This window comes from Serinus canaria, chromosome 5, assembly GCF_022539315.1.
Source record: "Serinus canaria isolate serCan28SL12 chromosome 5, serCan2020, whole genome shotgun sequence".
NCBI lineage: Eukaryota > Metazoa > Chordata > Aves > Passeriformes > Fringillidae > Serinus > Serinus canaria.
Window position 1 is genome coordinate 27,505,487 of NC_066319.1, and position 27,583 is coordinate 27,533,069.

Here is a 27,583-nt window from a genome sequence, read left to right on the forward strand (position 1 = left end):
GGGAAGCATTGAAAGAAAAATCACAAAGAGAGACTCACATTTCCATGCTATAGGTGTAACCTCATTAAGTTTTCATCGAGGAGGCAATTCCTTGTTTGCTTGAACAGTCAGTGGAACACAGTGCAGCTTGCACATATTTGGCCTCCATGGGGGACTTTCTAGCAGACTAGATCAGCTAGAAAAGTTCACACATGTGAAATTCTCCAATTTCAATAGCTCTAGATATGGCAGAAGACATGCAAGCAGGAAGAGGGAAACGCTGAGTAGGCAAGAAGCCAGTTCTATGTACTCCTCTCTGCCCCCTTCTTTTTCCCCAGGCTGTGTGTTGAGCCTGACCTGAGGAAGAACATAAAGCAGAGGATGTCACAAAACAATCTACTAGTCAATAATGCTATTAGGACTTGCAGATGAGGTGACTGACCAGTCTACTAATGTGAAGCATAACATGGAAGAATGGCTTTTGTCAGATGCTTGTGCACAGCTTGAAAACACCTAACCTTTTCTAAAAGAATAAAGGTGCTACAAAGAATGATTAAAAGCAAATAGAGGTACACTTATATTATCCCATTATTAGGACCAAATGGCATGGGTCATGGAGGAAACAAGAATGGAGTGCCCCCAATCCCCCATCCATGTAATGCCTGCAGCAGAAGCTGGTACTACAGAGGTCTGGGCTGCTCCTCTGGGCAGAGCTGGACTGAGCCAGAAGCTTTATAGCAGGGAGGGCTGGGCAAGAACACAGTGGTTGTTTCTGCTGTGTGTGGACAGACACCTCCTGGGCACACTGCAATTTGGGCATGACATAGCTTGTTCCTTCCATACAGTGGAAGTTATCACTGAGCCTCCCAGCTCCAGCTAAGCAAACTCCTATGGGTGTGAGATAGAAAGAGATGCAAATGTGCCTTGGCTCCTTTCACAAAATAAGTGAGCAGTCAAGCTCTTCAATTCAGCCAAGCCCTTCAATTACTCAACTCAGTCTTGCCTTTCAGCTCAGCCACAGGCAGGCACAGCTTTGCTGCCAGGACCATTGGAGCAGCCCCTCTTCCTGCATCAGATCCCAGGAGGCAGAACAGCAGTCAGCAGCCACCAGACAAAGCGAACAAACTGCCGGAGAGGTGGGAGAAAGCAAGAGGAAAACTCAAAAAACTCAGAGCTTTTAAACAGCACTAGGACAAGTCCCTGTCTTTTTGCCCCTGTGGTGTGAAACCTCGTTTTAGTTACTAGTTGGTGGGATTTGCCACTATCACAACATGAGGTTAGGAAACTACATTTAGTCCTAGTCCTGGAATACATCCTCATTGCAGTCTCTGACTTCTTTGCATACCAACAGTGATAGGCTGATAGGCTTCTTCAGCTGCCAGGAGCATCCTCTGCCTGCAGCTGACTCCCCAGCACGTGTGTCCTTCTTGCAGGCAGCACAGAGTGAAGGACAACCAGGGGGCTCAGTCTAGGCCCTGATTAAAGCATGAATAAGCAGTACCAAGTATAGAAAAAAGAAATCCCTAGAAATGAATCAGAACTGGACTACAGGAAGCTGATTAGTGGAGTGGAGCAAACAGCACTTAGCATCCACCAAGCCTCAGGCTTCTCCTTCCTGCCAGGCTCACCAAAGGAAAAATGGCACATGTGGGTGCTCTGCTGCCAGCCGCAGACAGAGGACATGCTGTGGACTTTCATGGAGGGTACAGACTCCTGTGTCATAAGCTTTTGGAATGTAGGCAAAACAGCCTGCACCTGCTGCTGAGGTTACATCTTTCTTCTAATAACCCTGAAAAGAGAAAACTTTTAATGATGAACAAAGTAATGCATTGCTCAGAGAGACCGTGCATCTCCATGCTCAAAGGTTTTTCTTCAAGACTCAGCTGGGTAAAGTCCAGAGCAACTGGCTGGACAAGAGACTTCCTGAAGATCCTTCTGAGTTACCTTGTGAGAGATCATAAATTCTGCAGCCCCCAGCCCTGCAGTTTGGTGAGGATGTACAGATTACTGCAGCACTGGTTTTACTTCCCATAGGAGTTCTTTAGTTGTCCACACTTTGCTGTTCCACAGACAGCCCAGTCCACTTTAAATCACTGACACAAAACATTGGGGAAAACACAAGTAGGTTCTGATACTCAGAAAATACCTTCTGAAAGGAGACAGGTCCATCCATGCAAACACAGGAAAAGCTGGACAGAGGGACTTTGCTTCCTGAGACCTTGCTTACTGAGAGGGGCAAAACTCCACAAGGTCCCCAGCAGCTCTGTCTCCCCAAAGCTGACTGATTCCTCAGGCTGCTGCTGTAGAAAGTTGGAGAGGATCTGCCTCTCCCAGACAGTGGCTGCAACTGGTCTTCCTTACAGAAAGGAGGTGTAAGTGGCTGCCATCAGCTGCAGCCTGTCTTGGGGCTTCAACAAGTTAAACTCATAAACTCCCAGCCCAACTCCCCTCATGCCCAGCCAAAGCTGCTGGGGGAAGGGTATCTTACTGCAGAGCTCTGAATATTTCTGACAGCTTCTTTCCCCCCGCATTTCCTTAAAAAGCGCAGCAAGGATTTCCTCACCACTGCCATTATCAGGGAAAGGTGGAGGCATGTATACAAGCCTCATCATCTCATTGCTCAACTTCCCTCCATTAGTAACCACCTCAGCACAGCCCATGTCTGCTCCAGCTGCAGCAGTGGAGAAGGGACAGTATCATCTCTCCTCCAGGGAATCCAGCTTTGGATGCCATACCAGCAGATAAACTGCAACCTCCTGTTCCCCTGCTGTCTTGCAGCAAAGCAAGTTGCTCACATACAGGACTAACACCATGCTGAATTGTCTGCCAGGAGAGAGCTGACTGCTTAAAAAGAGGATTTGTTAGCTGTCAGCCCGAAGGAAGGCACTAAGAGATGAGAGAATTACATAAAGGTCTTAGAAGCAGGTCAGTCCATCCTCCCAGGCTGTGCCTGGTTTATGGGGACTTTTCCCTCAATAGAAAGAACTGGGGAAAAGGCTCTCACACTACTTGCTGAGTTGGAACGCAGCCTCCCACAGACACAAGAAGTTATCATACAGCAACCACACCTTCAGATGAGTGAAACCTGAACATGTTGCACTTCATCCCATCTCCTCTCCCTTAACCCCATAACAAGTTCCTCCAGGCCCCTTCCCACCAGCTTCTCCCCTCACAATCCCTGCCCCTGTGTGCCTCACAGCTCACTCCTAACCACACCTGGTTACCACCTTCTGACCAGTTACCCATGCCCAGCACCACTTCTGGGCAGAGTATTACCCATAGAGCAGGCTGCAGCCCTTCTGTGGTGACATCCCCACACCTTGATTGTAGGATTTTGAAAGAAGGCAGATTGCTGCTGCTGTACCAGCCACATCCAGTATCCAAAAACCTGTCACAGGGAAACAGCACCTTTGCACTGGAATGTAGATTGTTTCCAGGAACATAAAAAATTACTCTCTGGGAGAAATGGGTGAAACAGGAAGGTTGTCCTTATTACCCACACTGCTCCCACAGCCTCCCACCTTTTGCTGAGGCCAGTCACTGCTCCAGCTGCACGGAGATGCCTGCAAGTTGGATCCTGCCCTGGTCTAGGCTGACCTAGCGCTTTGTGTGGTGGGGTGTGGGAACCTCTAGCATGAATTCATTATGAATGTGGACAGGGCAACTCCTTGATCTGAAGGAAGCTTTCTCCTTCAGCTCAGCTACCAGGATCCAATTACAAACGTTCAGACAGCATCTAGTTTTCATTCCAAGATTCAACTTCAATTTTTCATCAGATGTTTCTATTCACTCTTGCTGCTTCACAGCTCTTTTGGTCCAGTAACTTCATGCTAGAAAGAGATGAATCTTCTTTCCCCACATGCCTCGTAGGGATTTATTCAGTGAACTGGAAGACACTTTACCGCAGACTGACCTAGTTCCACATCTTTGAGCTGTGTGGAATGCTGATCCAGCGGGCCAAAAACACATCTGTTCAAAACACTTCCAAGGTCATCTCCCAAGTGAAAGATGGAAATCTGGAAAAAAAAAACCAAACTGATTATTTGCCCCACCCTCCCAAACCTAAAACCCGATGCTGCACGCTTGCAGGTTTGGCTCTGGGATGCTGAAAGTTGTGTGTCCTTGGGATGTACTAGATGTACTAGGACAGTTTGGTTTCCACCTAAAATAGCTTCAGTCCAAGTCAGTTCTAAAATCCTGATAAATTAAAAAAAAACCCCACTGTCTCTCCTTTACATGACTCTGGTGAAGCCCAGAGCAACTGTTAAAGGTAGCAAACCCTTGTAAATGGGGCAAGATATATTTGTGCAATAATACAAGTAAAACAGCCAAGGGATGAAGTGTTCTTTACTTACCAAGTAATGGCCTTCAAAGGGATAAAAATTAGGAATCTAATAGAGAATGGAACTCCTGTATCAATAAGTACTGAGAAAAGTGGTACATGAAGAAAGCAGGAAGAAATGGACACTGGAAAGTCTTAAACAAATCCAACAAAATCAGAAAATGGTTTAGAAGAACCTTTAAAATGAGTTTTATTGTCAGAATTTTACAAGTAGCCTTCAGTGGCATCATACAAGAAGAACTCTGTTGCAAAACTCTAATAAATAGTCTGCCCCAAGTCCCAAAATATTTTTTGAAATAAAATAAAACCAAACTTAAAAATAAAAGAGAATAAAAGCAAGACTTCAGGATGCTCAGAGATGTTAGCAATATTTCCCATTTACAAATAATATCAGGCATTATATAAATCTCCTTCATACAAGTCATTAAAAAACCCAAGACATTCTAAACCTTTACAAAAGCACTCCAGAAATAGTTCCAAAGAGATCCATTTCCATGACAAAGCATTAGAGAAGAACTCCATGGGGATTAGCATCACAAATGAAGTTTGAGGTTGAAGTGTAGTGTGTACTTGTGTGCAGCAAGATTAAAGATCATGGAAAAGGGATTTGAAGAGAGCATGGAAGTCTTTGACAAGACTGTGCCGGTGATTTTAATCTGTTTATTTGAGAATGTGACAAAGGGGAGTGAGAGGATGCTCTCAAAATTAACCCCCAAATACACTGCACTTTATGGAAGGCAATATTTACTAAGGTAGTAACTATATCCTCAGAAGGGAGTAGAAAAGGTTTCTCAGCACACTGCACAGTTCAATTCCTGTGCAGATCATGGTGCTTAAAAGCTGTATTTTGACACCTAAAAGGTATTTTCTGTAGAGGTAACACGTTGTGGCAAGTTAGCTGTTCCTTCAAAGAACAAGAAATTAACTTTGCTGGCATGAAGCAGTTTGGGAAATCTCGTGAGAAACAATTTCACTGGGGACTCAGGATTTCAGAGCTCCAATCCTGTCCCAGTGCTTTGAAAAATACACTTCTCTAATTCCCCTTTACATATTCCTCTATTTTCCATAATAAAGGATTTATAAGATCTCTCATGCAACAAAACACAACTTGAATAAACTTTTCTCCAATCTGCTGTGATTTGAGAAAGCAAGGGAAACAGAATGGGAGGGCAGGTACACAGTGATAGTTTGTGTGGTTTTTATGGTGACATTTCAGGGGGGAGGAAAAAAAAAATCTTAATCTCTTTACAACTTCAGCTTAAGTCTCCTGCACGTATGCAAGCACCAGACTCCCCTGGAAGGGGAGGGTGCTGTATTTAACTGAGCACTGTTGCTGGATTACTTATGTCTCAGCCTGCCTGATGTGGTATGAACTGCAGCATGCCTAGTTTTGCTGTTTGTAAAGGTCCTTGTAGCCACTGCTTCCACAGGAAACAAAGGCCACCAGAAATGCTAATGCAATCGATGTGTGACAATATGCCTGACCCATGGCTCACCTCTCTAGTCTCTCTCTAAGCTGTGATGCTGGTTGTACTGTACCATACACTATGGACACGCGCTCTCTGCAATGTATGGGAAGGTAGCACTAGTAACCAAGCGCAAATTGCTAAGGAGACACCTAAAACATTGCATTACATCCCCTTGTCTGTGGCATACTTCAGAAAACAATGTTAGAAGAGCAGTAAAGTAAACATTTCTTTCTAATTTTCTAGATGTCATAATATTTGCCAAAGCTGCAAGGAAAAGCAGATTACCTGAAACAGAGAGAAAGGAGTTAATGGAAACAGAGGCAGATGGAACAGCAAACCTGATCCTGGCCTCCAAATAATTTTGTACATTAACAGATAAAGAGACAATGTGCAAAAAATAGACATTCACATTTTAGCAGTTAAACTTTTATTTTTTTATTTTACCTTTTTAAAATTATTTACTTTGTTTTTTCTACAAAAGGCAGACATTGATTGTTGATCTGCAATTGTTCTGAGTGCGCGCAGAGATGCAAAAAAGGGTTATTGGAGGATGAAGAACAGGGAATTGCTCTGACTATACTTTCACATGTCATAATTAAGGTGGCATTAAAGCTTAAGTCCCAGTAATAATATTCATAACAGATAGTTTCCTTCTCCATACACCGTTCTCAGTTCATATCAATTGTGTTGAAAACCCATTCGGTGAATTTCTTCAGCTTTTCAGTTGCATTCTGGGATTCCTCCTGTAACCTCAAGTTGTCTTCCCGCAAATGTTGCACTTCAGCCTGAAGGCTGGCCTTGTCCTCTTTTTCCTTAGGCACAAGGAAAAATACAGATCTTAGTGGAAATTTCAGGTCACACTTCCTATCTATCTAAAGCAGCAGAAATCTCTTAAGTGAGCATAAGTCTTGTTCTTTTTAAGGATTTTAAGTGCAGTAACACATGAGTTTATATCCAAGGGATATAAGTGATGTTCCCTTGCCCATGTTTTGATTGCATGAACAAGATTTCCTTATATTAGATCCCAATACAGAAGCTGACTTTCTAGGTGGTCCAATAAAATTGGCCATGAGCTGTTCTGTATGTACAAGTGCTGATGGTTAACTAAGTAAAGGGCAGGGAATCTTCCTGCAAACACTTTCCCAGCTAGGAGACTTCATCTCACTACTGCAGATCCTTCTTGGACCAAGTAGACATTAAAACAATACAGAAAGTTTCCACCACAGAAATTACAGGTTTAGATAGCGCTGTCAACTTTTCATCAGCAGGATACATTTTTATGGACTAACTTCAAGCCTTTTGCAGTGTCACCTGAATTAGGTGTGGAGGTACTGTGAATCACCCTCCTAATTTAAGCAGAGGAATCAAACGCCTACAAATTCAGACACCCCATCCCAGCCGTGCATAATTAGAAGCCTGAGAAAAGTAGCAAAGAAATGTCTTTTTCTCATACTAGGATGAGGCTGTCACAGGCTCAGGCATGGCAAAGCAAGATTACACAGTTATTAGCACCACCAAGCACCAACTAAATACATGTCTTATAAATCCTTCTGTAGATGAAATGCTTACCTTCCTTAAATCTTCTTGCAGCATCTTCAGCAAACCTTCCAGTTGGTCCACTTTAGAGGCGAGAGTTGGAGGGGATTCTTTACTGTTGAAAGCAGGAAACAGAACAGGTATTGATATGATTTACTGTCTTCACAGGGGGTAGCTAGAAGCTTTGTTTATACCAAGTGCCTTTATGAAGGTATGCATTTGTGTGCAACAAGAAGTCACAAAATGAACATAATAAAGAGTACATGGAACACATGCAGCACATTAAACAACAGAGCAAATTTAACTCATGATTACTTGGGGTCATCCCATCACTTGACTTCTTTCTACTTGAACTCACTGTATATGCTTGAATTACCATTGCTTTGGACAGTTTCATGAACATCTCAGACAAGAAAAAACTTGCAAAAAGATGCAACTGGACTTACAATTCTTTTATTTTTACCTCCCAATTCCATCTTCATTAGAACTTGCGAAGAGTTACTGCATGAAGCCTGGAGATGACTTCCAAATGAAGACATCCCTACTCTTTTCCTTGGTTTGTAGCTGGGAAAGCCTGCCCATCTAGTGTATTTACTTACCCTGTATAAGGCTTTATCTGTGCAGTAAGCTGGTCCTCAGCCTGATCACTGCTGGAAGCAGCGCTCACAGGTCTGTGATTTTCATCAGCAGCAGCAAAGAATGAAGCTCGCTGAACTGAGAAGGCAAACATACAGAGAAAAACAATGGCAGCAGTAATTATATTTGTTCATGCACAGCACAACAGCTACACTGCAGCATCTCACCAATTTCAGTCTGTTTCAAGCAAGATAAACTGATGAGATAACATACCAATGTCCACTTGATGGAAGCAAACTGGCAGTGCAAATGTTTGCACCAGGTTTGCCACTGTACTGGAGCCAGGAATTACTAGCTGTGGCACAAGCAGCACTGTGCAGATCTTCTGGGGTACGACTGCATGATACCACCCAATAACTTAGCAACTATCTTTAGCTCCTTTCACTTTATAAAGAATGCCTTTATCTTGAGGAAAGAAAAGTTCACTGTGTTCAATTTGACTAATGTCATTTTCCAGAACCAGAAATTTTTTCCTTCTGTATTATAAAACATTTTCAGATTGAAACATGAAACCTCTTTCCTACCTTGTGTGTGTATTTCTTGCCCTGTAACTGTTCAAATGTTCTTACACATCTCTAAAACACTGTCACATGGTGTGACAAACAGCAGTATAAAGACTTTAGCTTAATAAATTAACCTCAGCAGGTGTTGGGCTCTCACTGGAAACAAAAGAGTATTGTCTTTTTCTGTTTGGCAAACTTTTTTACTACAGGTTGGTGTAGCTCAGGAATCCAGGCAGTTTTCCTTTCAGCTGGTACAGATACCACAATTTGTAACTTCAAGGGCTCGTGCTGAGGACACCAATCAGCGGTGTAGAGGAGGTGTTCAGGATCACAAATCAGAATTTAGGCTCCTTGGTATGTGTCAATACCTACTGACACCTGTCAGAGACTAGAGACTGGAATTATACTGAGACCAGACAACCAAACACCAATGGAATTATACTGAGATCCCTCTCCAAGTCACATTTGAATGTATTTTTATAGCAGTGACATGAAGCTGCCAGATAACACATTACTCCAGCCTTTTTTTCATCTGAGTTGTCAGTTTGTTATTTTGACCACAGTGACTGTGTTCACACTTCTGAAGAGAAACACAAGTAAGTCTGGGGCCTACCAAGAGAGGGATTCAGGTTAATGAGGACAGTCAAATTCCACCAAAAACCAGGGGATCCTTTAGAGGGAAACTGCCAACCACAGGGAAATGTGTTAAAACCTGAGTTTCACCCATATGATGTGATGAAAAAACCATCACTACAAATTCATCTCCTCTTGAGGACCATGTCTTACATTGAATACTCTTCCCAAAACTGCACAGCAGAAATTTGAGCCAAACTGCTCCTACGACTCCTGTAGCAACAGAGCAGAGGACATGAGTACATCTTGAACACTCATAGAGACACACACTGTCCTAATGATATCTAAGGCTACTACCAGAGAACAGCCAAGAAATCAAATTACTTCACAGACTTCTCCAACCATGCTGAATAAGGTCTAAAAGATTCAAGATAAGTGAAAAAACACTTCCATGAAGGTGGGACAGCATTTATGCAGATATTAGAAATGGGCACTTCTGTTTCACACACCTAGGAGACTTGTCCATTGGATTCTAGTAACATAAATTCTCTTTTGTTAAAACTGCATTTTAAGTTTTAATTTTAAGTTCAAATGTATCTAGACAGTTGACAGTTCTCTTCAGTTTACCAAGTGTCATGGAGATCAAACCCGCCATAGGATGAAACAACACTTCCATGCAAATCTACGTCTTCGGGATATGCAGAGGCGATGAAAAACTATTTACCAACAAGGTGTATTTCCCAAATTATCTTGTAGCAAACTTCAGCTGCACTAGATGTACTTCCCACTAGTGCAGTAAGCTAGCAAACTTTAGTGTGCTTTTCCCCTACTATATGACACTATTTTTGCACTTCTGTGCCTTTCCCAAACCAGCCTCCTGCAACTGCTTTACGTGAAATGAAAAGTGACCAGTTTCACAAAGATTTGGCAAACCACACCACCGAGGATTTCCAGTATGAAGAAATGGTATCTGAGTGTTACATACAAAGTTTCAGGCTCTTGACACTTCAGTTGATATTTTAAATGAACTAAGCTTCAGACCAAGTAGAAAATTAAGAACAAAAAAACTAAAAGTCAGGATTAAAATAAACCCAAACAAACACAAAACCCACAGTCCTTAACAAAGCTTGCACAAAGACCAGCTTCCTAAGTGTTGTATTCTGAAAACTTACCTTCAAAAGCTTTGGCAGCATCTACCAAGTTTGACCAGTCCAGATCAGAGGCAGAATCAGGCAATGGCATAAGACCAGGGTCTGGCATGGGCTGTCGTCTTTGCTCCTGGATATCTGTGAGGGAGCTGTCTGAGGCAGAAAACTCTCCTGGAGCAATGCAGAATAGATTATAAACTCCATAAATAAAAATACCTGAAAATTCCTTTCTTAATATATTGCACACCCTATTCTTAACTTTTCTGGCATAGCACTTCTCAAAATCCGCCAAAATTCAGAGGAATGTTTGATCAACTGCAGTTCGCCAGATACAGCCCTTCACAAAGCAGTTTTCTACAGCCAGCACATTCAGCTCCTTTCTAACTTGCCTTAATCTTTTCAGCTGAATGCCCCAAAAACCAACCCAAAACTGTGAGGTTTTTTCCTTCCTCTTTACAATCTTGTAAACCAATGGGATCCAAATTAAGCCTACCAAGATGAAACAGAACAAGAAAACCCTTAAAATTACTTCCAGAGCACTGCACATCTCTCAGCAGTCCAGTGAAACCTTCAGATACCTGGCTCACTATGGAAAAAAAGCATTGGCAAGCTGTAAAGAAGGATTCAAAACCACAGTAAATTTTTGTGCAAATTAAAACACCAAAAGTGAAACACTTAGATTTCCACCACTAATTAGAGCAACACCAAACTGTCAACCAAGAATTATCTACTTTATTTCAGTTTACTGGCTAGACAATCAAAAAATGTGCTATGCCTGGTCACATGTGTGAGCTCAGAAGTAGCAACAACTTCCTTTCTCGTGCCCTCTGTCATGGATGTAAAAAAGTTTTGAAAACCCTGTAGGCAGTATTAGAAGAGAGAGATGCAGGGGTGAGAAGATGGACTGGGCACTTGGGAGGAAGCTGCTGAGAAGATTAGAGAAAAGAATCTGCTTGGATCATACAGACCAGAAAGATAATGTGACAGGCAGGATACAATCCCAAAATGCCTGAGTTGTGTTGTTTATTCTCCCCCCCCCCACCACCTTTTTTTGGATAGTCTAATAACTATGTAACTTCAATAACTAAAATAATTCATAAGAACTTCAGCTAAATCATATTGCTGCCTGGGGAACAGTGACCAAAAAAGTTACACTGCGTGCACTTCTTTGCTCAGAAATCTTGATTTTTATTTTTTCTGGGTCTGTGTGTATTTACTTTTTGTAAATGTAATTTTGTTACATTCAATACTATTAACACTGAGGATTCTTGTCTTATCTCTTGAAATAGTTATCTTGGAGGTTGTCAACATGAAAATATTTCCAATTAGTGAAAAGATACATGCAATTAGATGAAAACCTAACTATTTGAAAAGCTACCTGCTTTAAGAATGTGCGTTGGATTGTTAAGGCAGATGAACTAATACGAGCATTTTGAGCTCAACATTTTTCCTCTAAAAATGGATGAGCTCTGGAATCTTTAAATTTAAAGAATTTTGAATAACTGGAAGCCAACAAATACTTGTGGTACTAAATATCTAGCTTATTTAATCCTTTTCTCAGCGAAGTGTGTGTGGGAAGACAGTTTGTCTGCCAATCAAATAGCTGTTCCTTTTATAGTGCAGCTCCTACGTTTTATAGAAAATGGAAAACCTTGTTTTGTTGACAGAGGTAGAAAGGTTATGGGCTAGGAGGAGTTATCAGTTTAGGGTGGAAGAGAACATGACCACAAAAGGTTTTGTAGTTTTCTTTTTGGACAAGACAGCATTTAAATGAAAAGAGACAAAGAGCTGCTTTCCACTTGTACTCCGGTGGCATCATTAATCTTCGGACCCCAAGCCCTCAGAAACCAAATCCTCCATCCAGTTAGAAGCATAACCAAGTCTACAAAGTTATTTTAGTGCATATAAAAAATAGAAAGGAAAAGAGCTCAGTTTCCTAACTCTTACGCAAGAAACACATTATACAGACACAACAGCTCAAGAAAATGCCAGGTTCAACACTGAAAACTGATGCCTGGTGATCACAGTCAGATGAAAAGAATTTAAAATAGATTTCTTCATCAGCCTTCACTGTCAAATGTATCCTGTGTAGCTAAATACAGACTGTACTAAGGGCCCACTATAGTTAGTTGAATCTATTGATAGCCTTGCATTTTCCTCTTGAAACATACTAAAACATGAATAAATCAGAGCAGATATGTACTTCTTCAGAAAACATTGCAGAATCCTACCCTGAGATGTACCTCTATTTCTGGAAAACACACTCAGTTATGAAGTACAGTGGGAACCTGTGAAAATTCCATTTCTCACTGTGACATTCACGTGCAGCAACACGCAACCCCTCAATCATACTGAGACTTTTCAGTAAACTAATGGGAGAAAGCTGAGTGTCTTCTTGACAGCACTTTACAAATAACTTTTTCTGGTTAACTGTGTGACTAATATAATTAATGTGCTGTAAAATAAATAGGGTAAGGGAATTATTTTTAAAACAATTGAACAGTTGGCACAATAAAAGCTGTATCTGGTGTAGCTGTGTCTCTAAATGTCCACTACTATTTACCCACTTCTCTATCATTTTCCTAATCACATTTTGTTCCCATAATGCCACAATAAGGAACTGACACCTGAATTTCTCTCTGGTGGATAACCAGGCATCCATTATTTGTCCATTGGTCCAACTCTAGGTGACTCTTGGAAGAAATGACAGAAACTTGCAGCCAGTGAGGCAAATTTCTGTGCTCCCTCTACAAGGCAAACACATGACCAGTCATGCCATCTTACACCCAGTGAAGTGGGGGGGGGAGATGACACACTAAATTCCTGTCCTTTTTTACATTTTCAGTGATGTGACTGGACCCTCCTCATCTGAGCAAAATAAAGATGGAACTGCAAATTGCTGTAACAAACATTTTCCCCCAAAATGATTCACAAAGGATTCCTCTGAAAATCAAAAAATGGGAAATCCACTTACCATGTAGTGATTTCATTCCCAAAGTATAGGATGGTCTCCGTAAGGGCAGCGACTTTGGGAGAGAAGGGTAGGTGCTGGTGAACAGAACATCATTTGGCATGGCTTGGTCCAAGAGCGAGGCCCGTGAGGTGAAGAAGTGGTCCCTCTGACCACTGTAAATACTCTCATCTGACAAAGTCCTTTGCAAGGCACGCCTTGTGGTAGGAGTGCTGGGAAAGGGAGACTGACAGGACAGAGTGTGTGACTATACATTCATAAACACAAATAAAAAGAAATGAGAAAAAAATAATCAATAAAGAAACTTTTGAAATAATTTTTTAAAACTTTTTTTAAGTTAGAAACCAAGTGTTTACATAGCATTTTTTCAGAGTGGGCAGGAAAAAGAGCTGAAGGGATTGGCTTTCAAGGAGGTTATAACTAGGTAACATACATAGATATTTTGAACCTATCTCACATTTTTAATTTTAAACACCCTTCGAACTTCTCCTTAAGTGGAAATCTCAGGCAGCCCATGCTGACTCTAGACCTGATATGTAGCGGAGAAATGGATACAGAAAGAGCCTGAATGCTGCACAAACCAGTTCCCCCATTGCACAGGACTGGTTGCCCTCCTGTAGGCACAGCACCAGCAAATGCCAACTAATTAGAAGTCTCCTGTTACTGAAAAACAAGGAACACCCACCACTGCTGTGGGTCTTCTGAAGTATTTGAATCAAAAGCACTCCCATGAATAAGAGAGCTTGTGTCTTACCTCCACCATCAGCCCAACTTCCTCCATGCTTCATACAGGAGAAAGCAATGCTGGGGTAGCCAGGAGTTTTGCACTCTCAGGCCAGTGCCAGAGTGCTGCTTTCATGACCATTCCAACCAGCAGAGACTCTGATTTTCATTAAGTCTGTAGCAACATAGCTGTCACTAAGGCATAACATTTCTTTACAGTTTGGCTGAAATTTGGTCAAAAATTTTTATGCTGTAAGACTTCTTCTGTAAAATGAAATCTAATTCATACAGTGGGCAGAATTGTTACTTTTAAAATGTCATTTTGCTTTTAAGATGCCATTTATTGGTGTGACAGAATGTTTTTAACTTGCTGAAATTTATCAAAAGTGTGATCAGGGAATAAAGATCAGGGTAAGAACTGATTCACTAACCCCACAGCAGAAAAACAGCAAACTTGGGAAGATATCTTGGAATGAGAACAATTCTCTTGCTCAAAACAACCAACAGGAGGTGTTTGCATCACCCATATCCCAGTTCCCCTCAGAACTACCACAAACCTAAGAAAATGTTATCTTGCCTATAACTAAGTTTTTTTATCTCTGGTCTCAAATGCATCATTTTAAATAATCCGTGCATGGAAGCCACACTTACAAAGCTTTACCAAGCCAAATCAGGTTTTTACTAGCAAAAAATGAAGTTACAGCTCTCTCTTCTGCATGGTTGCTGTGGAAACAATTTGGGCTCTGGATAACAAGCACTGGCTGTACATGAAGACTAGAAATCAAGACATTCTCTTCTGGATTATGGATTCTAAAAATTGATCCACACACTTACATGTTATTCAGCGTATTTTGAAACACACCAGCAAATGTTTCTAACTATTCTAAAAAAAAATAGGCTTAAGTTTAGGGATCATTTTTGGTAACAGGATTAGTGAGGTATAAAAGCATGCTTTTTGCAATGAGTTTCAGTACTGTCAGTAAGTCACTGTCTAGTGATGCAATCAGAGAAGAACAGTTAAAATATGTAAGACAACACTACAGGATTTTCCATAACCTAGCAGTACTAAATGTTCTTGGCAATTTGGCATATTAGTCTCTTTAAATCTGCACACAAAGTTGTAAAAATATTTCAGAGACTGTAATAATGAAACTTTTCACCAGAAATTGGTTCTCCAGTTATCACTTACAAAGAGATTATTTTCTGTCTACGATGAGAATTCAGGGAATGCCTCGCATTTTATTTTCCTGCTATGGGTGAGAACAGAAAAAAATCCTATCCCTCTCTTTAACATACCTTAAAATTCTTCTGGGATTCAGGTGTTGGGCTATCAAGATCTATCAATTTCTTCAGCTCTTCTTCGACAGTGGACTTGGACGCTCGTTTTGGGGACGCCCGCAGGTCTCTTGCCGACGCCCGCAGCCGAGGGTGGGCCATTTCATTGCCATCACTCTGGTGACGTCTTAAATGAAATGGAACAGACACATTCAGGTCTCAAAGCCCTGGGGCAGGAGGCATGAATGAAACAAGAATTATAGCACCCTCAAGCTTTTAAAAGAAAAGAACTAAGTAGAGGGCACAGAGGATGGAAGAAGTTTCACTACTATAGCAGAGACTCTCCTTAATGGATAGCTGTGGAAGCACTAAGCTTGTTTAAAAACATCAACATAGCAATACAATAAAATAATTGAAAGGATAATGTAATACATTTTCACAATAAGGGACTGAATCCATTAAAATAAGATGCATTCTATACAAACATGAAAACACCCATCTTCAGTAAACCCATAAGCAGCAAATCACCAAGTTTCTTGAATATTTCAACTGGCTTTTTATAATGTAGTTATCACTAAGTTTCACCATTTCCTTTTGACAGCCAGTTATTGGTATCATCTAGGGATACTGTGTTTGACTCAGTAACAGTCAAGAAGGTTTGAATAAATTACTTTGAAATAGGCTTTTTGAACTACTTGCCTTTTGAGTCATACTTAACAATATTTTCACTAGTAAGTTCTTTCTCAATTTCTCTTCCAAAAGAGATGCTTGCATATTGTAAAGCTGAGATATCTTGGCTCGCTTTAAGCTTTAAGCCAGTTAGACTGGATACTGGCAGCAATTTTAACAAGGCAATGTGGAATGCCAGAGTTAATGCACAACATGCACGGTACCACTTACTACGTGGATGAGAGGTTTACGTAAAACTTAGGCTCTACAATAAGAGGATTTTTATTATTTGCTCAAATAGCATTTTGAGTCACCTTTAAGTAGTCTCAAGAAAAGATAAGCTTTAATAGGACTGAAATCCATAGAGCTTTCTAGAAATGATAAAAACCCCAACTTTTACAAGTTAACAGGGAATGAGATTAGCCAACTATCAAATACTTAAACCATACTTCAAGAAGGCTAGATTAGAGATTAAGTTCTACAGAATATGAAGCATTGTATTAAATAGTCCTGAGCTCTTCTCTACAGAGAACTGTCACAGATCAAAATGCTTCTTTTACAATTAAAGCAAATAATCACACGAGAAAAAAACAAGACTCTTACTTTCTTGAATCCATAAACCCCACTGAGTTTATTGTCCCTTCTGGCTTTTTCCATCCAATCAGATACTTGCTAGTAGCACCCTGGCGAGGGTAGAAAGTCCTAGGACCAGACGAGGAGGAAGAGGAGGAGGAGAAAGAAGGTGCGAGCTGGGGAGAAGTAGCAGAATGAATCTCTTCTTTAGGTGAGCTTCTGGCACTGGTGAAAACAACAGGGCTGGCAGAGTGTCGTGAGCTCATGGTACTAGGACAAGAACATAAAGACAAAAATTGCCTCAAATGTGTGTATACAGGCCTTGTTAAATTGATTTCAGAGCAGAACTCTGGGTACAAGATGCTATTCTTATCAACAGCAGATAGAGTAGCAAAACCAGTTTGCTCTTCTTAAGGGCCTTCCACCAACGTGTCATTAAAAACACCTCACATAGTAATGGGAAATTTTTGCAAGCAACCTCTAAGGATACAATACAAACACACTTCACAAGATGGGAAACTGTCATCAGGCATCTTAAAAGTAATACATGAGATTTGAGTTGAATTAGCAAAAATGAACTGAAGTCCAAATTCTTGCTGGAATTCCTGGTTTTAAAAGAAAACATATTTTGAAGGAACTTAAGCAACAAGAAACATTTCTTTAAGACCCCAAGACAAACTAAAGAAGAAACTAATACAGCTCTCAAAACAGGGCTTGCTGAATTTCACCTGAAAAGCATTTACTTAGCATTTGCAAGAAAAAAAAGAAAACAACAACTTAAATTGATAAGTTGGAGTAGGTCTCTAATATATATCACCCTTTCTCATGAAATGGCAGAAAATGGAGCTGGGAAGACCAACTGCAGCTTGTTGGGAAAAGGGGAGGGGCTTTAGAAGGAAGATACTCTTTAGTTATGCTGATGCTCAAATCTGATGGAACTTGCTTCCTATCAGGAGTGCTAGGCCTTAGACAATATTTACTATAACAACCAAAAAAGGTCAGTCATCTATAAGCACAGTAACAGAAAATCGTTGTGTACAGCTTTAACACTGAAATAGCATTATAGGTCTGGAGACCAGTTTTCTACCAGTTCTCTACACAACTTAGCCACATTTTCATCCCTGGATCCAACACTGCAGTGAAGGAACTTGAAACAGATGGCCCTGCGTAAAGAACAGTTTCTGACTGAGAAATAAAAATAAGCTGGAAGGCTAAATAAAGTCACTGAATAATCTCTTCTTCCTTTGCATAGCAGAAAATTCTTCATCAATCTTTTAATAACTTAATAAAACAATGCATTTTCACATCTATCCCTCTTACTGAAACAGGAAGAAAACCTTAAGGTGAAATTTATGTTGCCACCTGGGAAAATAATGCCACCTACGTTTAAGTCTTAAGCAGTCAGTTATCTAATCTGTGCCACTTGTCTGGCTCCTGCTGTAGTAGTCAATGAAGAAATATCCCAAGGAGGTGGTTCTACTTGTCTTAGATTAGGTATCTCAGATATGCAGGGAGAATTAATGCTCTGGAGTTTCTTCTCTCTCTTCATTGACAACAGATGGAGTCAGAAGAATCACCCTGAAATCTGTTTCATTTTCATGTGGCTCAAGTTAAGCACCATGATTCCCAGCATTGAAGTGCTGTGGGCTCCATGAACAGCCTGGGTGCACTGGAGACTTCTGCTGCAGCCCAGGGCATCACATCAGGGGCAAGATGCACTCCATTTGCATACAAATTAAATTACAATAATACAGGTTTGGTATTAAATAATTATATTTCTTCCTTCCCTCCATCTCTACATTTGAAAGGCCTACACAAAAGATAGCAAACTGAGAAAACACAGGAAGATATTTTCCTGTTCATCCATCCCATATATTTGGTGCTGCACAGCACAACCTTCATATTTGAAACAGATATAAGAAAGCATAATTTATAGTAAGAAAGCAGAGAAAATTAAGAGCTAGGGGAAGAGGCAGTAAATTTTTCTTCATTCCCACTTGGTCTCTTCCAATACTGGAAAAATCTCCTACACATGCTGAGTAAACCAACCCATGTGTAAGGCATCACTACCACAGCATAAACTGCCATTTTACCCCCTCCTAAATACACTCAAGAAATAGAAAAGTCTGCTTCAGTGTAGGGAAAAAGGAGAAAGGAATCTCTGTCCACATTTCAGAATTCTTCAACCCATCAGGTATTTCTCAAGCAAGTGCTAGTTGTGACAAATAGTTTGTTAATAAAAAACAGTAAAAATAAATATCCAGCTCCTGGATAGGCTACTGGTGTTGATTCTTAATGGTAATGGGGAAAGAAGGCAACACTGATGTTAATTATGCTTGACATAAAATTTATATAAGATGCATATGTATGCATAATATTTATTACATAACAGACTATAAATACACATTGTGCATTTTAGGTATTAGTATGATATGCATAATGTAATAGGTGCCAAGACCAGCCTGGTAAATGCTAGTAAAATTAGCATACAACTTAAATTAAGGTTTTCTTTAAGAGCCATTGCATATTTTGAGGTGTGGTTTTTACAATATAGTATTTTTGGGAAGATATTCTGCTTCAGAACTATGCACAGAACTGTGACTCTGAGTGAAGCTTTTCACCCTGCCAGTAAACACAGGCAGGCCAACAGGATACTGACAGGCAAAGAGACAATTGTTAAATGAAAGCATATTTGGAGAGCAAAAGGCTTGGGATATACTCTACAAAACTAAATCAGAGCTCAAGCACTATGGTAGTGATGGGAAGTTGTTAGAATATCGGACACCAGGAAGCATCCAGAGAATTCATCCTACTTCAACAGATACCTAGACCAGCTTAGTTTCATCTGGAAGAGATTCAGTCCTCTTTCTCAGGACACAGAGATGGTCACTACTGGTCCCCTGTCTCCCACCTCAATCGCTGAGACACCAAGGATTGAATTATAAAAACATTCAAATACTACATGACTGTCTGCAAGAATCTCAGATGAGCCATTCATAAAAGCACTCTACAATAACTAATATTTTAGGTACCTTAAAATAATCAGAATTAATGAAAAATGTACTTGATTACGAATAGTCAAGATTATCCTTTTAATTTTGGTAAGAAGACAATAAGAAACTGTATAGCTTAGGTAGAAATGAAAGTTTGATTTAATTTTTTTGGTAAGGAATTCATGCCATCAGCACATACTGCTTCATTTAATGACATTCAGCTATAATGATTCCGTATAATTACTGGCCTACATAATGCAGTTCTCCTGGGATGCTATGAGAAATCTGCACAATCATCAGGAAGGACTTTGGGAATGGGGGTGGAAAAGAAAAATAAAACCCAGCCAGAAGCTCTGCTCTAAAAGTTAATCACTATAATTTACTTTTTGCCACCAGTTCTCAGGTACAAGTTCTTTTATGCACCATTAAATGATCTGAGCAGTAATTATCACTCTTGTCTTCTACAGACACAAACACTCTAATTTGTAGTTATTTTCTTTTCTTTTGTCACAGAGCTCTTTTTAGGGCCATATTCCTTTTCTTCTTGCTCAGAAACCCGATTTTAAAGACATTCCAGACATTATGGCATCCACAGGCAAAAGATAAAAAAGTGAGAACAAACAAAGGATAGCAATTTAGAAGCTCATAGAGAAACACACCAATTAAGCTGTTCATTTCTCACGAGAAGTAACCTGTTCAGAATCTTTCGTCTCCCCTCCTTTCACCTTCTTGAAGCAGGCATCTTTATAATACTCTCCATAATCTGTGCTTGTCTTTTGGAAGTGCCACTTTAACCAGCCTCCAGCTCCAAGCTTTTGTGCCTCTGTGCCTCCACAGAGGAAGCAATGGAAAGGAGTTGGGAGCAAATAGCTGGATGACCTAGGGTTCCACTGCTGTTCAGTGTGCAACCACCAACTGAGGATGCCACAAAACACAAAATTAAATTTTTATCCCAGACTGTGCCTTTGTTTGATTGTGAGGCATTAAATACATGCTCTAGTCTTCAAACATAAGAAGTAATAAAGAAGGAACGTGAGTCGATCTGTTTATAATCTGCCACAACAAATGATGTATGTGCAAGCATTTCTGCATTTCTCAAGTATCACGTCCCATGTGTTCTACAAACTGCTACTACACCTTTTCACAAAGAGTTGCATTGTTAACATCTTAGTTTTAAATGAAATTTGGCCCAAAGAAACTTCAACTGTTGTCTCCAGAATAAAGCCCAGGAAATCTTTATCTGGAAATTTCAGTGACAGTCCCGAAATGATGAGAAGAATAATTTCAATACGATCAGAGAAACACGATGGTAATTAATCCACACCAATGAGAGAAAACACCGTGTTTGGAGACACAATGTTATAATATAATAAATAATGAGACAACAACCTAAACACTGGTTTGCAGTCATGTTGCAAAGTACATTAATGGAAGAAGAGAACTGTCATGGTGTGTCTGCCCTGCAAAGTGTTTCTTTCTATAAAACTTTCTCAGCTTTTTAGGCAACTAACCCTATTTGGTGCTGGAAGAAGAAACCAGAACCTCAGATATACAAAGATGCCATTCCATTAGGCTTTACAATAAAGCTTCCATGACTTACATAAATTTTCCAGGATTCTTTAAGTGGCTTCAGAAAAAATCCTTCCAAATGACAATGCTACTAACTTATTGCAATCAGCATTTTGTATAATAATCTCAACACTCGATGTCACTTCCAGTTACATTCAGACAAGTACTACAGGACATGTGGCAAATTCTACTGAGTGTTAAAAAATGCACATAAAACACACTTATCTTAAAAGAAAAGGTGTAACACTGCTGACAACCATCATATAGACTTTCTACCTTCAAGAAAGGAGAACAGACAAACATGCCAGAAATCTAAGTCCTTCTGCAGAGCGTTTTTTCCAGACTTGCTCAAGTTCTTCATGCATACGCAGCAACTGGAGACACACCAGTCTCAAACACCTGGGTGGGATTTCTATCAGTTGAGCAGGAGCTTTGGTGCCAAAAACAGCCAATGAAGAGAGGCAGAAAACCAGAGTGGAACCACCATTAATGGATTACTTAGTGAGAAATGACAATGACAAAACACATGGAGACCATTACAGTCTCTATGACAACCCCTTATTTACACATGAGGAATTAGTGAACTGGTCTCAAACATCTAGTCTTGCACAGTGGCTTTCTTCAAGACAATTACCAGAAATCGGTCTGGACTTCCAATCTGCAGGTATTTTTGCTACACACTCAAAACAGAGGTGGCTTAAGAATTAAAATGCAACAGACAAGCTCCACAAGACAAACAAATTATGATGATTCCACATCTTCCCTGAAAGACCTATGGGTTTTTTTCTTGTTGCTAGTATGACAGAGTAGGAATATTTTTTTTTTAAAGCACACCGAACACTTCTTGGAAAATAGGTTAGGAAAAAGGTCTAAAATATTTTCTGCTTCTGGCAGCACCAATTAACTGGTAAAGTGTGTATCTTCCATTTGAGGTGTTTAAGCACATTACATATGTACTTGATACTGCTGACTTTTCAAGTGGCAAAATGGAGGGAGAGAGGGAAGGTGACTGAAACCTGTCATACCCACAAGCTTGCAGCAGAATGAGATTAAGATCTACATGCTAGCACTCCCAAGCAAATTCCTCTCATTATTGATCATACCAACTGCAAGCAGATTTCCAAACACAGAGACTAGGGAAGGAAGAAATGCAAAACATCTGAAATGAATACTTGCAAGACTAAGAATAAACCTAATATTAAACTGTTCATTAATAACATGGACAAATCTCCTTTCTGATCCACACATGAACTGCAGTTGTTATAAAATATTCCCCATGAAGACATGTCTGTCTTATGGATAGTTCAGTAGCAGCAGTTTAGCACAGAAGATGCTTTTAAAGATTTTTAGTACTATAAGCAGCAGCAGATGTGAAGACTAAAGTGGTCTTAATTTTCAAGCATTCTGCACAGTAAAATCTTTCAAAACACTGATTAACTTAAGTGGAACACCCTCTCTTCAACATCCAGTTCTCACCTTTAATAGGTAAGAGAGTGAGAATGGGAAAATGTGGGTGGGGGCAATCATACAAGAGGTGAAAACTACCTTGTATGTGAGACGGCATCACTTAAACTGTAAGCACTGTTCTCCCTTGTGAGAGGGTTGGAGGCTGGCTGACTCTTGCTGTGTATATCCAGGCTGAGTGAAGATTCAGCTTTCCGATCCATGTGGCTGTCCTTTTCCAATGTCCTGTCTGCAATGGAGACCACTTCGCTGGAGCTGTGCCACAGCGGGGCCACCTTGTCCTTGGTCAGCCCTGTGCGGGGCGACGTGGCGGCCCCCAGGGAGGCGGTGCTGCCGTGGCTGGGTCCGTAGGAAGTGGTGTCGATGCCGCTGTCGGCCGATGTCCCTTGAAGGTAGTTGTAGCTGTTCAGCTCCGATTCCGTGCGCTCTCCACTGTCATACCATTTCTCATCGCTGTGAGCACTGGAGGCATTGCTGGAGAGTGTATTGCTGCTGGAATGGCTGGAGTAGTGGCTCTCAGACTACAGAAGAGACAACAAAATTATGACAATGGAGAAGAGAAAATAAAGGGTTACAAATGCCACCACTGTACAGTAGGAGCTCTCCTACCTGGGGGTACTGGATAGATACATTGAGAAGACTAATAAACTCTAAAAATTGGATTCCAACACGATGGACATCCTCTGGGATGGGTGCACATAAAAAAACTTTTCTTATGGATCTGGAAAGCAGGGAAAGCCTGAGTCTATTGTATTTTGTCCCAAAATACCTTGTGGTGGTTCCTTTCAAGCACCGTTCTGCTCAGTCCAGTCCAATGAAATTGACTGAACTATGTAGACTTCGACTTGATTTATAACTACAATAATTAAAAATATTCTAATTTTAAGACTGCAATATTTTAGAACATGAAACACAACCAATCCACAGAAAGTGAATGCTATTTTAGTAATCCAATTGCCTAGCTAAAAGTTAAAAAAGAGCATAGCCACTTCTCTTCCTCCTCTTGGCAGTAGAGTGTCTTTCCTCCTCAGCAGGAATGTCCTTTGCAAATGACCTGTAAACCATCATTTAACTAATGTGAAATTGCTTTCCAAAAAGCAGAGCTGCATGAAAAAAAGCTTTAATGTAATGCTTTTAAATGATCCAGTCAGGTCATGCCAGTGCCTGGCTGGTTTGTATGTCCTGTCCTTGGTTACAGCCCACTGTTACAAAGAAACTGAATGTCCTTAATTTCATAGTGGTGGAACATCCCATTTCAAGAAGAATTTCTTGTCCTACACTTACTGCTCAGTAGCTCATCTACCTTTGGGGTATTTATATCCATTTGAATTCCACTGAACTTATCTAAGTTCTCATCTACAGAATCAGAAATGAAGTAGTAGGCAACAGATCTGTTGGATGACCACGTGGCCTGAGAAAAAGGGAATTGATGGAAAGGAGACTTATATGTTTTTTATTTGTCTACCCATTTTACTGAATAGACACAGAGATCCTAGGCAAATATAAAAACCAGATACTGCTTCTGTTTTCAGAAGTAAATAGGGAACAGATGCATACTGAGAACAAGGAATCATCAGCATCCATGCCTTTATTTAATGTAAAGAAAGAACTGACAGGAAAATGGGGGAAGATGAAGTTGATCTGGACTCCTAGTTATCTCCAATTAAAGTTACTTTTCTTCATTAAGAACTTCATCACTTGCCCATCCATCTGTCCACATAATAAAGATTTACTTTAACAATGACTAAACCAGAATAATGCAAGCATTAATAATTCCAGTAATGCACTTGGCACTCAAGCTAATGAGTTATGTACTACATCACTATGCAATCAAATATATCTCATGAAAACCAGGTCAATCTAAATTTAAAAACTAGTCTGTGCTTCTAAGAACACGAAGACAGGTGTGTTACTCTTCGGGTTTCTTTGGTATTTTCTTCTTTAAATAATAAATGTGTTGTTATGAATTAATAATCTAAAAGCAACACCACCAATTTCATTGAAGGAATAATAGTACCAAGCAGGAGCAAATTAAAGACTTGGAACCAATTAAAGGCTTTCACACATCTAAATAAATGCAAGTAATACTTTCAGTAACATCATGCAAGACAACTCTGTATTTTAGCTTGCTGTACAAATAAAAAGAAGTAATACAGCTTATTGAGTAATTTAAAGCTTAAAGTGTACTTCTTTTATTACAGTGACTTCAGTAATTTTCAATACATTCTGAATTTATGAACTTTACTGTATTTATCTATCTCTCTGTATACAAATTGGGAAGTGACAGTCTCCACAAAGGTATGAATAGTTAACTCTGCAGAGACAGAATTTACTGTTTAGAACTTCAAAAAAAATTAAACAAGTAAGTTTTCTTTCAGCAGGTTTCCAGGAGACAGTTTCCAACAGTGTACAAGGTATGTTATGAAAAAGGAGAAAACACAAAATGAAAATCACCATTCTGTCTCAAAGCAGCAGCTTTCTGCCCATTGCATTAGAAGATGCACCAGTTAAACTGTAAGTCTTACATGTGAAGTCTAGGAATAGCTTTGCAAATTTCTACTAATCCTTTACTTGTCACAAGATAACAGACAAGAGGTTGCTGTTCAACTGGCAGCAAACCTTTATTAACTAGTAAATATTTCTGTACACTGTGCTGTAGGATTTAGGCACCAACAGGACTACATTGCTGCATTCTCCATGTTCTAGTAGGGAACAGGATTTTTTTCTTTGCCTTTAAGTTGACACTCTAAATATAACATTGAACAACACTCTTGGTATCAAGAGCTGGTAGAGCACAAGCAAAACATTAAATAATTCCTTTGTTAGGACAACTTACATGACCCTGCTTATTTGGAGACAAGTGTACCACAGGATCCTGTCTCATCAGTCTTCCACTGGGGCTCTCTCGGAAGGATGGCAATACTTTTGAGACGGCTGGGAGATGGCACGTTGGCTCTGCAACACAGCACACACCCATGGACTGAGAGAGCAGTGCTACAAGTTAAGAAAAAGTCTAACCTTATTTTACACTGCAATTCTTCCAACACTACCTTAGCCAAAACCAGGTACATATTGTGGTAGAACACAGGGGAGGAAGTAGGGGCCCATTCCTGCCTGGTGTAAATCATTAAGGCTTCATGAAAAACCAGCTGCCACCATTCTGACTTTTGTTTAAACAACCCGAACAGTATCCTGTCCCCACTGCCAACAGCACTGTATCAGAGCATTTAAACAGTAGACTATTCCCTTTCACAGGGTATTGACATTGGATCTCTAAATGCTTGATACCTGCTGACAAGAGATTTAACAGTCTCAGCACCCACATTTCCTTAAATGGCATTCTATGCAAGGCAGGACAATAGCAAGTGATCACTTAAATGAACCCATTTTCCCCAGTACAACTACAACACATATTTCTTACTGAAGCTGAGTTAAATAAATGTTTTCTAATTGAACAGAGTGCAAAAAAAAAGCCCAAACCTCTTGACATAATACTATCTTAAACACTGCTGGCCGTGAATGTGGAAACTGCATAGATGTACAAAAGGAATACTTACTAAACCTGACAAAAATGAATGGAAGTCAAATCACTCCTCTTATATGGACATTCAGAGGAATGCACTTTGTCAATAAAACTTATTTTCCCAGGAGATAACTGTGAAGGTCTAGAGGGTGTTCCGACACGGCCTGTTAGGTAGGTAATTGCCTTCTCAAAGCCCAAGGTCAGTATTTTAAAAAACTCCCTCAGTTATGACGTTTTATATATACTTCTACATAAATTCTGCACTTCTAACAATGCTCCTTTCAAGTAGAGTATGTGCTGACAAACATCAAGTACTTAACAATATCCATTGTAAATAGCAGTGTTTTTCCACCCCAGCTACAGTTTGTTCACCTTGATCTGCAGCATCATGAGCTTCTTAAAAAACAAATAAAAGCTGTGAGTTTTTTCAAGAATAATAATCATAATACCAGTAATAATATCATCATCAAACTTGATTTCCCCTGCCAAGTGGTAGCAGGCAGCGTCGGTAAACACAGAACAAAGGTGTTCTATAGCAAAGGATAGGCCAGGAGGTGTCACTGTGTGGACTCACTACACCTAAAGCCTTATTTACCCTGAGAGAGATTATCCCATGTGGAAATGTACTTATTTGTCAAAAACCAAACTTTCACCTAGATTCACCAGACTAAGTCTCTGATCAGAGATGCACCTTCCAACTCTATGAATGCAGGACAATACACAAGAGATAAAATACAGGGATTTTATGTCACTGTGCATTTCTCATCCTTTTCCAAATGCTGGAGTCAACTCTCCTACCATGTAATTTTTCCTGTTCTTTCTGGCTTTATTTATTTTGCTAATATGTTGACACCTGACACTGTAGAACAGAACTTGTTGGCAGGTCCACTCAGTGCCAGCTGTTGGTCTGCAAAAGTAATGCTGAGCAAAAAGATCATTTTTACATTTGTCATTACCATCACACAGCTTCAAAATACATGCGATTAAATTGCTCTGTCAAAATGAGAACTGCAGATTAGTACAATCACAGTTTTTTACTGAGAAGTTGGGGGAGTGGTGAGGGAGGGACTGACAGATGGCTTTGATAACAAGGCACAGCTTACTGAGGTTGTGAAGGTGTGTGAACCAAGAACATCTTCAGAACCAGAGGCTAGCAGCATATGCCTTAAATTCCTCATGTCACTGAGGTGCATTCTCCCTTGAACAACGTCCATTTGTACAGTGATGCAGTAAAGTGATACAATTGCAAAGTATGGAATTGTTTAATCCAGGGTAAAAAAATTTAGAGAAATGCACTCTAGCAACATTGGCCAGGGTCATCATCTTGGAAAACTGCTGTTTGTAGATAAGACATTTTCACTGGTATCAGTCTTACTGGTAATCCTTTCAAGTCAAGCCATAGCTGTAGCAAAAGGTCTATGTGCAAGAACTTCAAACGAAGGCCTAACAATATAAATTCTCACTTCCTAGCTGTTTTATGTAGTTAATGTGTTCCCTCAGCTGACAGCTTAATTGCCATGTGCAAGGAAAATGTATACATTTGTGGAAGGTGATTACCTACTTATAGATTTACTTCACAATTTAAACTTTAATTGCATTTTTTTCATTTTGTACATGGTGTTTTTATAGCTTCAATG

The 27,583-nt window shown here is 40.0% G+C and overlaps 1 protein-coding gene across 4 annotated transcripts in view; it reads right to left on the reverse strand.

The window, feature by feature from the left end:
- Positions 1-6,194: 6,194 nt before the first annotated feature.
- Positions 6,195-27,583, reverse strand: part of SIPA1L1 (signal induced proliferation associated 1 like 1) — a 199,067-nt gene continuing 177,678 nt past the window's right edge. For 3 of the 4 annotated variants that reach the window (XM_018907576.3, XM_018907573.3, XM_018907574.3), the window contains 9 exons: positions 25,260-25,378; positions 22,505-22,944; positions 16,428-16,667; positions 15,177-15,342; positions 13,161-13,404; positions 10,211-10,357; positions 7,926-8,040; positions 7,360-7,441; positions 6,195-6,602 (listed from right to left, as the gene is read on the reverse strand). In XM_018907576.3, coding sequence (XP_018763121.1) covers positions 6,459-6,602; positions 7,360-7,441; positions 7,926-8,040; positions 10,211-10,357; positions 13,161-13,404; positions 15,177-15,342; positions 16,428-16,667; positions 22,505-22,944; positions 25,260-25,378 — 1,697 coding nt within the window. In that variant the 3' untranslated portion in view covers positions 6,195-6,458. The remainder of the gene's footprint in view (positions 6,603-7,359; positions 7,442-7,925; positions 8,041-10,210; positions 10,358-13,160; positions 13,405-15,176; positions 15,343-16,427; positions 16,668-22,504; positions 22,945-25,259; positions 25,379-27,583) is intronic. The other variant, XM_009102016.4, reaches the window with a different exon arrangement.